This window comes from Equus przewalskii, chromosome 20 (assembly GCF_037783145.1).
Source record: "Equus przewalskii isolate Varuska chromosome 20, EquPr2, whole genome shotgun sequence".
In the NCBI taxonomy this organism is placed as follows: Eukaryota; Metazoa; Chordata; class Mammalia; order Perissodactyla; family Equidae; genus Equus; species Equus przewalskii.
In genome coordinates this window covers 15172559-15188770 of record NC_091850.1, presented here as the reverse complement: position 1 = coordinate 15188770, position 16212 = coordinate 15172559, and the positions used below count along the sequence as shown (strand labels likewise).

Here is a 16212-nt window from a genome sequence, read left to right as displayed (position 1 = left end):
CCCCCTGCCTCCTGCCCTCCCACAAAAGTTTCCCATAGTGAAATCCTACCTGATAAACACTGTGTACACCTGTGTGTAAATAATTATAAAATAGGTCTCATTGGAACTGTTATTGGAACCTTAGAACTCTGTGGAACACAGTGTAAAACTCTGTTCTTCTTTGTATTATGGAAATGTTTAAACAATTTCAGGATTCATTTTATAAAATAGTATTTAAGCTTCTAATGTAGAATCACAGTTCTTAGTATTGTCAGACCATAATTGTTTCTAGGGTAAGAAAATTCTTCTGTTTACTCATTCAGTAAGATAGATAAAACATACAGGAATAGAGGAAAATAGACTTTAAAATCGTTTGTATCGTGAATAAAGATGAAATAGGAAGTTGTGGCAGTTTCGAACTTTATATTGACATTAGTTCTCTGTCTACATATTTATTAATATTTTTGAACTTTTTCTTAGTGTAATCGCTCAAATTCCTCTTCACCTGTTGATAAACTTAATCAGCAGCCCCGTCTAACCAAACTGACACGTATGCGCACTGATAAGAAGAGTGAATTTTTGAAGGCATTGAAAAGGGACAGAGTAGAAGAGGAACATGAAGATGAAAGCCATGCTGGCTCAGAGAAGGTAATTGAATGTGGAGTGTAACTCTTGGTTTGACATTAACATGTTATTGAACTATTGGGCAGATATCATTTAGGACCTTTGAATAAACTTTAATCAAATTTTCATCTCCCTGAAAGCAAGGCTAGCTAACTATTTGCGTAAATAATGACTTCCTTTCTAAAGGAATTTTTCTTTAGATTTTTCTCATTCTGTAGTTGCTCTGCAAAAATTTAAAGAAACTCGTGTTCATATTATGTATGTTTTCTTTTGTTTTCCCCATCTTGCCTACTTTCATTCTTTTGGTTTTGCCTTTGTTGAATAGATGTGAATACGGAGAGTCAGAAAGCTATGGGTATCCTTCATATCTTGAGAGAATGTCACTTAAATTTAATGATTATTAAGTATTACATTTATGTGGAAATCTAACCAGGATCTATTAAAGTTTTTAACAACTGTTTTCTCTAACTTATTCTTTTTTTTTAACTCCCTAAATATCAGGATGATGACTCATTTAATTTGCATAACAGCAATAGTACTCACCAAGAAAGGGATATAAATCGAAACTTTGATGAAAATGAAATTCCACAAGAGAATGGCAATGCCTCGGTAATTTCCCAACAGATCATTCGGTCTTCAACCTTCCCACAAACTGATGTTCTTTCAAGTTCACTTGAGGCAGAACACAGGTTAGTATTTATTTTTACAGTTTTTTCTCTGTGTTTTCTACGTCCAGGATTTTGATGTTATTATAGAGATGTTATGATTTATTTCTTATTGAAATATAATTTCAATTTGATTGAAATAATATTCAGTTTTATTGAAATATAATTTATATATCATGAATTTCACGTGTTTTTTACATGTGCAATTCAATGATTTTTTTGTATATTCAAAGTTGTGCAACTGTCCTCACAATCTAATTTTAGAACATTTCCATCAACCCAGAAAGAAACCCCATGCTCACTTGCAGTTACTCCTCATTTTTACGCTCTGTACTAGGCAGCCACCAATCTACTTTGTATATCTGTAGAGTTGCCTTTTCTGGATATTTTACATAAGTGGAATCATACAATATTTGGTCTTTTATGTCTGGCTTCTTTCACTTAGCATACTGTTTTCAAGGTTCATCCATGTTGTAAGCATTTCTTGCTCCGTCATTCCTTTTTATTGCCAAATAGTACACTGAATGGTTTTACCACGTTTTGTTCATCAATTGATGGATACTACATTCTTTGTACTTTTTGAGTATTCTGGATAATGCTGCTACGAACATTCACATACAAGTTTTTGTATGGATATGTTTTGATTTCTTATGGGTAGATACCTAGGAGTGGAATTGCTGCGACATATACTTAACATTTTGACAAACTGCCAAACTGTTTTCTAAAATGACTACCATTTTACGTTCTCATCAGCAATTTATGCAGGTTCTAATTTCTTCATATTCTTGTCAACACTTGCTACCATCTGTCTTTTATTATAGTCATTGTAATGGATATGAAGTGGTATTTTTTTGTGGTTTTTAATATGCATTTCCCTAATGACTAAGTATTAGTGTCTTTTCGTGTACTTATTTGTTATTTGTATATCTTTGGAGAAATATCTGTTGAAATCTTTGCTCGTTTTTAAATTGCATTATTTAGTTTTAAGAGTTCTTTTATAAGAGCTATTTAGATTTAAGTCCGTTATATTTGCAGATTTTTTTTTTCCCCATTCGGTGAGTTCTTTTCAGTTTCTCAGTGGTGCCTTTTGAAACGCAGAAACTTAATTTTGATGAAGTTATTTTATCAACTTTTTCCTTTTATTGCTTGTCAACATTTTTTGTGTGTTGTGAGGTAGAGGTCCAAATTCATCCTTTTCCAGGTGGATATCCATTTGTCCCAATATGTAGTTTATTTTGTTGTAAACTTTCAAGAGCACTTTCTGCTTCCATCATATAGTCTTAATATATTGTCTGAGAATTGAAAAGTATTCAAGTCTAGATTGGACTTTTGTATTTATTTTTCTTTGATTTTATGGTTAAGAACAGACGTTTTTGCAGAAAAGACTTCCTGTGGTTTTGAAATAAACCACATGGTTTAGCATCAGTACATGAAAGATTTGTGGACTTCTCAGTTCCTTTTGTGTGTGTGTGTTTGAATTAAGCACACTTTTACTGAAACTTAAGTTATACAGAAATACACGGCAGCTGATTTAAGTCCAACCATGAAGGGAGAAATTGTGGCACCAAAACTTTTCCCTCCTCTGTCATACATACTAGGATTAGTTTAGATTACTAGTCAGTCTACAGTTTTCATTTTTCTATGCATATTTGCATATTTTTGCAGTCTTTCAACATTAGATAGAATTTTTAAATCTGTTAGTCTCAATTCCTTTCTAATAACTGAAATATTATAACTATTAATGCAATTAAAATTATTTTATGCACTTGTATTGTCGCATATTACTCTATAAGTGCTTTGTATAAACTGAATTTTTTTCCACTAAAATTTTTTACACCCTCTAGGACCAGGCTCAGTTCGGGCTGGTGCTCATTAATAGCCCAATTGATTGACTTGACTTTTTGTTTGATTTAATGCCAGTTCTCCTGGAAGTTCCTTTAATTCCAGGACACTGGGGAACTGGGTTATACCCACTGTGGAATAACTTTTTATAATTTCAACTTTTGTTTTCATTAAGAATCAAAGCTCCATGAGGACAGAAGTTTTGTCCATTTTGTTTACTGCTGTATTCTAGTGCCTGGAACGGTGCATGACACATCACTCACTTGTGCTTAAATTTGTTAAATGAGTGAATGATGTAGCAGTTCCTCCAGTATTTTTTTATCTGCTCTGTAAAACTGTACTTATTTTGAGGGAGTATTTCTTTTACCTCAAATTTCTAATATTCTAGTCTACGTTTCTCCTACCCATGAGATTTATAACCTTTATTAAAGATCCCTTTAAGTCCTTGTCTTTCTGGCCCAATTCATACATTATTCTTTATATCTATGATCATTTTTGTTCCCCCTTACCAAATCATATCCTGCTTGCTCTCTTAGATCTAGCTGTAATTATTGTATTTGAGAATCTAGGCATTTGTTTTGATTTTGTAATCCTCTTACACTAACTTGGACTATCTTTTGCCTAAAATAGTTTATTGGGCTGATGATAAATGTGAATGTCCATTTGATGAGAGTTAATTTAGCTGGATTAATATGAACCTAACTTAACTAGGTAATATCTATAAATTCACTTGTTTGGGCAAACAAACTACCTTTTTTTGTGCATTTAATATGAATGGATGAGTAACCACAGTTTTTATTCTCACTCACGTTGTGGATTTCCCCTGTACCTCGTAATATATTTTATGACTTGTGACCCTCAGATCTATAGGCCGAGTAATGACTGCAAAGTGATACCATGTAAAAAATAAAAGTAAATGTTAATTCATTTTTTAAAAGATAAGCATAAATAGAAATTCCAGTGTTTTTTCCCATCATTCTATTAGATCATCTTGTATCCCCCAGTTTGAAGCCACTCTTCTCTAGTCTGGATATAATTTGTGAAACGATTTCCCTATTGATGAAGATTTAGCTGTTCCCCTACCCCATTTCTTTCTCCCTCTCTCTCACTCTCTCTCCCTCCCTTCCTCCATCTCTTAAAATAATGCTGGTGTGAGCATCCTTGTATTCATATCCTTGAACATTGGTGTAAGTGTGCATAGAGTAGACTACTAGGAATGAAGTTGACTGGTCAAATGGCACACATATTTAAAATAATCACATGCTACACTGTTATCACCCAAAAATGTTCTGCTAATTTCCAATCTTACCAATAGTCGTTTAAGTATTTGTAGTCAGTTGGTAGAAAGGAAGAAAGCCTGTGCACAGAAAAGAAGTATACAAACAATCCAGATATTCTAATGATAATAGAAGATGAGTTCTCTTATAGGAAGATACAGCATAAGCAATAAAAGATTATTATTTACCTATAGAATCTGTTAAGGTTATAGTGAGAAAGTTGACACTTAATACGTTTTTGTTTTCCTATTTCTGTTCAGTATTTTGTAGTAAAAGAAAGTTGAACCACACTTATTAGAAAATACTCTTATAACCCCTAATACCCCTAATGAATATTTTAACTATTTGATTGTTATTTTTTAATCTGCATGCATATAGTTAGTGTAAGAAGCATTTTGGTGGTTTCTTTGATTTATGAAGACTCGTGGAAGAGAGACTTTAGTTCCGTACTTTGACAGAGTTTGGTTCTCTGGTGACTACTAACAGGAGAAAATAGAATGGGATTCAGGAACTAAGCCAAATAGAACTGGAAGAAAACATCCTAAATTAGCATGAACTCTGTGGGGGAAGGCATGCTGCATAAAGTGATACCAATGATGACTACTTGAACGAATATTTCATAATATACATCTTTGTTTTGTTTTGTAACTTATTTTAACCCAAGATGCTGTAGATTATTTTGTGTAAATATTGCATATGCTGTGAAAAGATCCTGAGTCAGTAAAAGGAGGAAATAAAGGTGCTGCTAATTTGGAACCATTTTAATTTAAATTTCTTATCTTGAATTTTCTTGACTCTTTAGTACAATGCATGTTTGTAAGTGCTCCAAAGACATACGTTAATGGAGTTTTTTGAGGTCACGAAGTAATGGCTTCTTTTAGATTTCAGGTTTTATTTCTCTCTGAAAATGGAGTGATACTTTCACATGGCTTCAGATTTTCTATAAACTATGTGATTCTGAAGTTATGTACATATTAAGTACTCATATTGGTTGAATTTAACAAATCTGGTATCAGTAATACAGTTCTCAAGGATGACGGTTCTTTTGTTCAAATATGCAAACTAAAAATCTGAAATGATCAGGCACATATATTATTCTTAGTTTTATTGTCAAATTTTAATATATCATTATAAGGTACTGAGGGTAGTTTCAACGTCAGAAGGATAGTTGTTACCTTAATATTTAGGCACCAAATGAATTAGTAGAAATGAATGCCAGAGAAATTCAAGAGTGTTTAGGGGTAAGAGAGCATTATGGCTTGAGTACCAGTCAGAAAGTTTTAATTGGGACATAAATTAAATCTTAAAGGGTGAGACACTGATATGCAAGGGTACCGGGTAGTCATTTTGGAAGAAGTTGGAGTGTGAAGGGATGTTTAAAGTTGAATACATACCTAGTTTGTTTAGGGGCGGTGAATGGAATATCTTGATAGGAGTGTAGAGTCCTTAATGAAATTAGAGATGACGCTGAAAAGACAGGGCCTTAGAGATCTCTTCATACTTACTCAACGCTTCAGATGAAGAAATGGGGAGGTGAAGAAATTGACCTGTGTCATATATGTGGTTTGTGATGGAGTAGGAATTATGACCCAGGTCTTCTAGTTCTAATCCTATGGTTTTTCTAATGTAAGGAATTTGAATTTGTGCTTATGGTGTTAAAGTTAAGCAGTTTGCTCTTTAGGAAGTGGGAAACCATTGAAAATACTTAGCAGAGAGTGGTAATTGTAGAAGTGGTATCAGGATGATTTGGTAATCATTTGAAAGAGAATGGGAGGAAATGCTAATGAAAAAGCTAAGCGCAGATCACTGTTACAATATATTGCTAATTGTAGGGAAAAGAGAAATACGCAGAGTATTTGTGGGGGTCTTTTGTTGGGTGGTTTTTGGGGTTTTCTTCTTTTTTTTTTTTTGAGGAAGGTTGGCCCTGAGCTAACATCTGTTGCCAGTCTTCCTTCGTTTTTTTCCTCCCCCAAACCCTAATACGTTGTTGTGTATCCTACTTATAAGTCATTCTAGTTCTTCCATGTGGGATGCTGCCACAGCATGGCTTGATGAGCAGTGTGTAGGTCTACCCACAGGATCCAAACTGGGAAACCCTAGGCCGCCGAAGTGGAGCACACAAACTTAACCACTCGGCCATGGGGCTGGCCCCAGAGTATTTGTTTTGAAAGTATTCCAGAAACAATTAACTTTTATAACCTCTGGAGAGAAGGAAAAGAGGAGAATGGACAGTTAGGAATATTTGTGTTTTATAACATTTGAAATAATTTGTTCCATCTGCATTATTGTTTAGTTAAGATTCAGTTTTTAAAAGTGAAACAGGTGTAATTAAGGATCTAGCAAAAGCAGTTAGATTGTTTCACCAATCTAGATCTATAGACTCTGGACTATGTGGCATTGGAAATAGAAGTGCCATTCCACAGGGAGGCTGTCTAGGTTAAAGAGTGAAGACAGTGCATTGGAAAAGAAAAATTAAATGATTGAAGGGAATGAGAAAGAGAGTAATTAGCAATGACTGTGACATTTTAGTCTAGAGACAGCAGAATTTGGTGTAACATATACTAACTTGGGAGGTGGAAAACCAGAATTCTGTTTCCTTCTTTGCCATCAAGTAGTCAAGTTATTTACCTTTGATTCTTCATCTGTAAAATATGATTAGAGTGTTAAATTTTATTCACAGTCTCTGAGCACTGATATTCTATGAGATTGTTTGAAAAAGGTATAAAAGTCTACAGAGGAGCAATTTGTGACAGGCTCAAATTGAAAATAGGTGTAAATGATTAAGTGTAAATAGGAATAGGGGCTGGCCCTGTGGCCGAGTGGTTAAGTTCGTGCGCTCCGCTGCAAGCAGCCCAGTGTGTCGTTGGTTCGAATCCTGAGTGCGGACATGGCACTGCTCATCAAACCACGCTGAGGCAGCGTCCCACATGCCACAACTAGAAGGACCCACAACCAAGAATATACAACTATGTACTGGGGGGCTTTGGGGAGAAAAAGGAAAAAAATAAAATCTTTAAAAAAAAAAGTGTAAATAGGAATAATAGTTACTTAAGGGATGTAATTTTTTTTTTTTTAAAGTACAGTCAGACTAGTACAAGATATGTGGCCATATAAGAAGCAGAAACTGAAGTTATTGAGTCAAATGCAACAACTATAGCTACAGTGTTCACGTTTGCCCACCTAGAGAAAAGTGGTTGGATCGGATCCCTGTTAATCTTTTTAAGCTCTATTTTTCTAAGATGGAGGTTTGTTCTTTAAAAATTGGAAGGAAAAAGAGAATAACCGTATTAGTCATTTTACTTGCTTAGTTCCTGGTTGAGAACTTTTTGAAAAGTCGTCTTTTTGTTGTAGAACATATGTGTCTTTCAAATTGAATTGTGTGTTGAGGATGATGACAGGCATGCCAGTAAGAAGTGTTATCAATAGATAAATAAATTATAAAATGCAAGATAGGGTAAGATAGCCCAACCTTTTCTTTGCAAAGTAAAGACCTAATAAGTAGCTAAGACTATGATAGATTGTGGTGGCATTAAAGAAAATGGGGAGGAGTATTGCTTGTACTTTTAGTACAACAATTTAGCAAATTTTCTTCAGTTTCTAGCCTAGAGAACCTCTGACACCAGAGGTAAAGCAACTAAGTAGTTCATTCTGATCTTATTATCTAAGACAGTTTATTAAGCTTAATCTTACCTGTTTTTTCATTTTCAGAAAGATATTCAAAGCATAAACTCAGAAATCCTTTTTTATGTATTTTGGAGGACTTTGTGTAATGGATTATGTTTTCTTGCACACAGTAAAAATGGAATTATCCCACTTGGATGAAGCTCTAAATTAAATTTTTTAATTTACTCCCTTCTTTTCAGATTGTTAAAGGAAATGGGCTGGCAAGAAGACAGCGAAAATGATGAAACATGTGCTCCCTTAACTGAGGATGAAATGAGAGAATTCCAAGTTATTAGTGAACAGGTAAGAAGACCTGAATCATACAAGTTTACTTTATATTGCCCTTCCTCAATCAGAACAGCATGGTATAACTAAGCATTGTCAGGGAGGGGTTTACACAGTTTATAGAAATTTATTAGATATCACACTATAGGTCAGAATTGCCTTTGTTTTAAACAGGTCTGCAGTGATGACTTCTTTAAATGTATGGGTGTTTAGTGCTTAGGAATTAGTGTGAACAATATGTCTGTGATTTGTCATTTTCCAGGCTTTTTTTTTTTTTTTTTTAAATAGCTTGGTTATAAGAAATAGAAAGCGTCATTAGATCCCCAAATACCTTCATCTTTTTATCCTTTTCCTTGCACAAGAATACGTCATATTCCAAAACATCTTGTTTTATGCCTCCCTAGTTTCCTTTTTGAAAGAGTATTAGGAAATGTTTGATAGAATGTCAGGAAGTTGAGATATTTTTCCAAATCCATTATAATTTTTTTAAATAGTTCTGGTCATGCAGAAGTGATTTTCTACTTGGAGATGTTATAATTGATATTGTAATCTTAAAAACACCTCTTAAATGTTTTGAATGAAATCTTTGAGGAAATTAGGTTGACTTCATAATAAAATGGACTTGATCATCCTAATTTTAAATTCTTTAAGGGTGGATTTAATATATTGATTTTTTTCCACAGCAGTTTAAAAATCTGTCACAAAATAAGAAAATTTACCATCTTAACCGTTTTTAAGTGTGCGGTTCCGTGACGCTAAGTACGTTCAGATTGTTGTGCAGCCATTAGCACTGTCCACCTCCAGAGCTCTTTTCATTTTGTAAAATTGAAACTGTGTGCCCATTAAACCATAACTCTTCATTCTCCACTCCCCCGCATCCTTTGAAATCGCCGGTCTGCTTTCTGTCTCTCTGAATTTGACTCTAGGTACCTCATAGAGGTTATATCATGCTGTATTTGTCCCTGTATTTGTCCTTTTGACTGGCTTATTTAACTTAGCGTAATGTCCTCAGGACTCATCTATGTAGCATGTATCAGAATTTCTTTCCTTTTCAAGGCTGAGCAATATTCTATTTAATGTATATACCACATTTTGTTTACCTGTTCATCCGTTGATAAGACACTTGGGTTGCTTCCACTTTTAGCTGTTGTGAATAATGCTTCTCTGAACATGGGTGTACAAATATCTTGAGTCCTTATTTTCAATTCTTTTGGATGTATACCTGGAAGTGGACTTACTGGATCATATGGTCACCTATTTTTAACTTTTTGAGGAACAGCCGTACTGTTTTTCTGTACTAGCTACACTATTTTACATTCTCACCAATGGTGCTTGAGAGTTCAAAATTTTTTTTTATAATATCCATTGCAATGAGTGTGAGCTGGGATCTCATAGTGGTTTTGATTTGCATTTTCCTCTTAATAGTGATGTCGAGCATCTTTTCATGTGCTTATTGGCCATTTGTATATCTTCTTTGGAGAAATGTCTATTCAAGTCCTTTGCCTATTTTTCAATTGGATTATTTGAGTTCTGGTACTACTTTATATATTCTGGATATGAACCTCTTATCACATGTGTGATGTGCAAATATTTTCTCCTATTCTGTAGTTTTCCTTTTCACTCTGTTGATTGTGTCCTTTGATGCATAGAGGTTTTAAATTTTGGTATAGTCCAATTTATCTATTTTTTTGCCTCTGCTGTTGTCATCATAACCAAGAAATCATTGCCAAATCTAATGTCATGAAGCTTTCCCCCTGTTTTTTCCTAAGTGTTTTCTAGTTTTAGTTCTTACATTTAGGTCTTTGATCCATTTTGAGTTAATTTTTGTACATGGTGTAAGGCAAGGGTCCAACTTCATTCTTTTGCATGTGGATATCCCTTTCTCCCAATACTGTTTGTTGAAAGACTATCTTTTCTCCATTGAGTGGTATTGGCACCCTTGTCAAAAATCTTTGGATTATATTTCCAAGGGTTTATTTTTAGGCTTTCTGCTCTATTGGTCTTTATGTCTACTTTTTTGTTTTTTGTTTTTGCTGAGGAAGATTAGCCATGAGCTAACATCTGTGCCACTCTTCCTCTATTTTATATATGGGTTGCTGCCACAGCATGGCTGATGAGTGGTATAGGTCCATGCCTGGGATCCGAGCCCATGAACCTGGGCCACCAAAGTGCAGCGTGCCAAACTTAACCACTAGGCCGCAGGTCCAGCCCCCCTTTTTGTCTGTTTTTATGCCAGTACCACACTGTTTTTATTACTGCATTTCTGTAGGAAATTTAGAAATCAGGAAATATGAAACCTCCAACTTTGTTCTTCTTTTTAAAGATTGTTTTGGCTGTCTGGAATCCTTGAGATTCCATATGAATTTTAGGATGGGTTTTTCTATTTCTGCAAAAAATACCTTTGGGATTTTGATGATAGAGATTGCATTGAATCTATAGATTGCTTTGGGTAGTATTTGCATCTTAACAGTATTGAGTCGCCTAATCCATGATTATGGGATGTCTTTGCACTTAATGGTGTTTTGTTTCACCATCGTTTTTTAGTTTTCAGTTTAGAAGTCTTTTGCCTCCTGGGTTAAGTTTATTCCTTACACTTATTCCTTAGTATTTCATTCTTTTTAATGCTGTTATAAATAGAAGTGTTTAAATTATTCAGAAGTTTCTAGCAAGCCATGTTATTTTTCACAAATGGTTCTGAAGCTGATGACAGATAATAGTTTTGAAGGATTTTTATCATGTTTATTGTATAATTTACATGCAAAAAATTCACTTAAAGCACACAGTTGGATGAATTTTGAAAAATATGTACAGTTGTATAATCATCATCCCCACAAGCTGCTCATTGTCTCCCTTTGCATTCAGTCCTTTCACTCCCAGCTCCAGCCCGTGACAGACACTGATTTGTTCTCTGTCCCTATAGTTTTGCCTTTCTAGAATGTTTTCATAATTAAATCACACACTGTATAGTCGTAGATCTGACTGCTTTCATGCTTTTGAAACTCACCCTTGTTTGGTGAGTAGTAGTCCAGTGTATGGATTTACCAGTTTGTGTATCTATTTGAAGGATTTGATTTGAATCAGAAGAAAGGCATCAAGAGAAATCCATCAGGTACCATTACCATAAGGTAGTAGTTCTAAGGAAAGCATAATATTGTCTAAGATAATTGGGTTTAAAACCTTGTGGTGACTGGGGCAGGTAGATAAAACCCTACTGATAATAAAAAAACTGATATAAGAATTTTGTGCATATTATGGGTTGGAGAGCAATGGCATGTAAATACAATGTCCATATTTTTCTGAACTAATGATAAAGACATGGATATATGTTAATGATGACATGTCATTTGACATTTAGATGCTTGAAAAATCATTAGAGCCCGATGATGTTTATAAAAGGATTTATATGACAGAGGAGAATCTGAGTCCAAACTCCTCTCTTCAATTCAGCAGACATTTATTGAGTGTTCATTATGCCCAGGATATTACAGAGTTTGCAGAGATGAACTCCTTCATGGGGCTAACAGTTCAATGAAGGTAGTTAGATTCCCATATAAAGCAGAATGTGATAGCAGTTTTTAAAATGTTTAAGGTGAGACAGGAGAGAGAAAGTGTCATGGCAAATTTATCAGATGTTTTTTGGGTGTCTCCTACATGCCAGCCCCTGTTCTATAAAGCTGGGAAAAACACAAAAATGTTTCCCACATAGAACTTAGATTCTTGTGATTAATCTAGAGATTAATTCCAGTTGCGGTGATCTGGAAAAGCATAATTGAGGAATTAAATTTAAATTGGCCTTTGACAGGTAAGATGAGGAAATGACATTCCTGGTGAAAGGAGAGAACAGAAGCAAAACGTAAGGGTATAGGATATGCTGGGGTTTACAGTGGCTGGAGCATGGGGTACATAGTTTTTAATGAAAGATTATGATAACAGTAGTAGGTAGACTCGGTCCTTTGCCCTGGAGAATGCTAGTTTATGCATGTTATCCAGCTGTAGTAATTATTAATAGCAAGTGCTTGCTTTCATTCTCAAAAGTGTGGTAGTTTGAATAAATTACATGGCCTCCCTCATTTGAACTAACATTATGTGAGCCCTTAATACCCTTTAGGTATTGTGCTAAGTGCATTTTTGTAGCATTTGTATGAAGTAGGTAATAGTATTACTCCTGCTGTATAGATGATGAACCTAAGGCTCTTAGAGATTACGTAATTTTTTGTAGGTCATACAGTTTATCAGTAGTGGAGCTGGAAGTTAAGCCCAAGTCTGGCTGACTTCATAGCCTGTGCCTTTAACTATGATAGAAAGTTGGAAAAATATATTGTGGTGATATTATGAAGATCTTTGTATGTCCTATCAGGAGTATAAGTTATGCTCTGTGATAGGAAACCTTTGGAGGTTTTTTTTTAAGGGGTGTGAAACGATCATTATTTGTCCATGAGGAAGTACTGGTATGGTGTAAAGTGTACTTTGGAAGACGAGAGAAAGGGTGACTAGTTTGGAATGTATTTTAATAATTAGGGGCTGGTTAAATGAGGGCCCAAAGTAGAGAAATGACAGTGAAAAATGAGTCTTGAGAAGACTAACAGTTCTGAAATAGAATCAGCGGGATTTTGAAAGTTCAACCTGTGGGACTGATAATTATATTATTGTTATAAAGAGGAATACAGACGGAGGAGCTGGTTTTTAGGAGGATTTTTTTTTAAACATAGTAAGTTAGATGTTCTTGGAGATGGTGCAAGCATTTAGAGAAATCAGAGATAAAGATTTAGATTTGGTTTTTATCAAAATTCTCCACAGCAGATTTCAAGCTATGGAAAGATTAGGTGGCATTGGATGATAAGTCATGTGAAGCAAGGACAGAACTTTGGGGGATAGGAAAAGTGTACCTTTAAAAAGAGGGGCAGGAAGGGGCTGGCCCCGTGACCGAGTGGTTAAGTTTGTGGACTCTGCTTCAGTGGCCTGGGGTTTCACTGCTTCGGATCCTGGGTGCGGACATGGCACTGCTTATCAGGCCATGTTGAGGCGGTGTCCCACATGCCACAATTAGAAAGACCAACAACTAAAAAAATATATACGACTATATTCTGGGGGGATTTCAGGAGAAAGAGCAGGAAAAAATAAAAAATAAAGATTAGCAACAGTTGTTAACTCAGGTGCCAATCTTTAAAAAAACAAAAAAAGAGGGTTGGGGGTATTTGTAAGCATCACAGTGGCTGAGAACACCAGAGGCGGATACATGGTTTTTCTCAGTAAAGAGGTAAGAGCTCATTTGTTCAAAGTGAAGGGAGGTAGCTTAAATTTTAGAATTTAGGTAGAAAAGAAAATCTGCTGTGGAAAATAGGGAATTTAAATAGGGATGGAAAAAGGAAAATTGAAACCTAAGACCCTAGACTTGTTATTTCTGGTTTGTCAAGGTCTATAACAAACAAAAGTAGCTATGATGTAAGTAGCTCTTTGGATTTGGATTTTATCTTAATCCTAATCCTCATAATTAAAAAAAGCCTCTAGAATATGAAACCGATAGTTCCAAATATTAAATTATTATATAGCTGATTTGGTCTTATATAAGATTATATTTAGAGATTTTGATGAAAATTACCAGAGTCTCAAACATTTTTCATAAAAGAAGTTCAAAAGGCCAGAGTTAATAGAGTTTATGTATGTTATCATTATTAATTTAACTTAATTTTGTATCTTAAAATTGTTCCTAATTTGGTCCATCCAACTCCCCCCCCCCCCCCATGTGATCTTTGGACCCAATTCTTGTTTGTTACCATACTAACCCTTTAGTTCTGATTTCTCGTTTTCGAAACTAGAAGACTGTTCATTTTCCATTATCTTAATCTCGGTGGTTAAGCAAAGAGCTCTATTTGATTTTGTTACTTAGTGTACCTTACTTGAATACTACTTACTTACTGGAATAGTTTATATTCTACTTATTCTTACTACTCACAAAATATGAGTATAGCAGATTCTGGGGTGTGTTAATAGCCCAGTTAGAGCAGAGTAATAAAAATAACAGCTGTAGCTTAATGGTTGCTGATTATATTCTGGGCAGCATCAGGGTATTTTTACAATTTTCACTTAAGGAAGTGAAAATTTGTAAAGATACCTTAATAAGTGACGATGGAGTTAGGATTTACACCTACCCTGTCTGGATCCAATATCTGTGCTCTTTCCACTATTCTAATACTACATACTATATATTTTTTTTTCATAGTGGTTTGGTGGTTGGTAAATGTGGTTCTCCCAAAGGTAGTGATTTGTTCCTAGGAAACACTTTGTTAGATAAGTTGGGTCAGTTAGTTATATCTACCTAATTTTTCAGAAAGGATACGATAATCTAGAATTTTCAGGGTAGGATACAATTTTATTAACTTTATTGTATTTGTGGCTACATTTAATTATGATAGCCTTTTAATTTGTAAGTAACTTTTGGAGAATAGTTTGTTTATTTAATTTATTTATTTTTGACATTTTAGTTACAGAAGAATGGTCTGAGGAAAAATGGTATTTTGAAAAATGGCCTGATCTGTGACTTCAAGTTTGGACCCTGGAAAAACAGCACTTTCAAACCCACTATTGAGAATGATGACACAGAGACAAGTAGCAGTGACACATCGGATGACGACGATGTGTGAAGGATTTCCTAACAGCTTTAGAAATTTTAGTGTGATACATCTCTCATACAGTTTGGGGTGAATTGTAAAAATGAAGAACTATAATTTATGTAGTAAAATACCCCATTAGAAGATGATTTTTTTGGGGGACTTCAATATGAAGAAAACCAAGAATGTTGTGTTGGGCTGTGTTGAACATTATTTCTTTGTAAATGAATGTTGTAGAAATGAGGACTTTGGTTGATCCAACATTGACTTTCTTCATCACTGCAGCATTTCTCTGACTAGCAATGTGACGATGTAACAAATGAGATTTTCTCATTTAATAATAAAAAATTGTGTAATGTTTTGCAAAGCTTCTGTCTTAAAATGTCCAGGTCTTAAGAAAAAAGGCAGCTTACACTGTTTGCTTGCAGAGTCATATCTTTTTCGTACAATGGAAATCCTCAAGTCCACTTTGTGCGCCCCCCCAGCCCTGCTCTTGCCCCCACTCCCCCTTCCCCCCAAAAGGACAATGTAGCATGTTGGCTAAAACTGGAGCAAAGTGCACTAAAACATTAATTTCCTGAACGCAACTGTATACTAGTCACCTTTTAAAACATAAATTGCTCTTTAGCCATTTGTAGTTCAGTAAATGTTACAGGAAAGACTTTCCACACTTTCTTCCAAATTTTAAGAGATGATTTTCAAGAGCTTTATTTGGGTATGTTGTCAGACCAGGATTTTCAGAGTTGATGGAAAAAGAGTCTTGTGGGAAAACTTATTTTGATAAATTATTACACATGCAGAAAAACTGATCACACTGACTGGATCTGTCCACAACATGGAAAATAAACTGGATTTTCAGAATATTGTCGTTCTCTGTAGTGTTCAAGGTATTGGTCTCTAAACACAATGTGCTTTATTCACTGATTAAAACCAAGTTATACTTTATTAAAGATGCTGATTACTTTCTGAGTTTAGAAAAAGAAAGCTATGGAAAATAACCTTTTTATTATCAACTGCTTAACAAGTTTATTAAATGAATGAATGTTAAAACAACCACTTTATTTTTTATTTGCACATTAATTTTAGAATTATTTCTGTTTTACTGCTGATTGGAAGAGTAATTTGGCTCTATACATTTGTATTTTGATTTTTCTGGTTTTGTTGACCTGCGTTTGCTTTTACTTCCACCATCCCACTCCCATGTTTAAATACGTTGTAATTGTAAATAGTATGATCTCCAGAGCAAAAATGTTTTACATTTTATGTCAG

At 34.6% G+C, this 16212-nt stretch overlaps 1 protein-coding gene across 9 annotated transcripts in view; it reads left to right on the top strand.

The window, feature by feature from the left end:
• GPBP1 (GC-rich promoter binding protein 1) overlaps positions 1–15804 on the top strand; it is a 96287-nt gene extending 80483 nt beyond the window's left edge. For all 9 annotated transcript variants that reach the window (XM_070586875.1, XM_008515887.2, XM_070586873.1 and 6 more), the window contains 4 exons: positions 460–627; positions 1105–1292; positions 8251–8353; positions 14818–15804. In XM_070586875.1, coding sequence (XP_070442976.1) covers positions 460–627; positions 1105–1292; positions 8251–8353; positions 14818–14976 — 618 coding nt within the window. In that variant the 3' untranslated portion in view covers positions 14977–15804. The remainder of the gene's footprint in view (positions 1–459; positions 628–1104; positions 1293–8250; positions 8354–14817) is intronic.
• Positions 15805–16212: the final 408 nt, after the last annotated feature.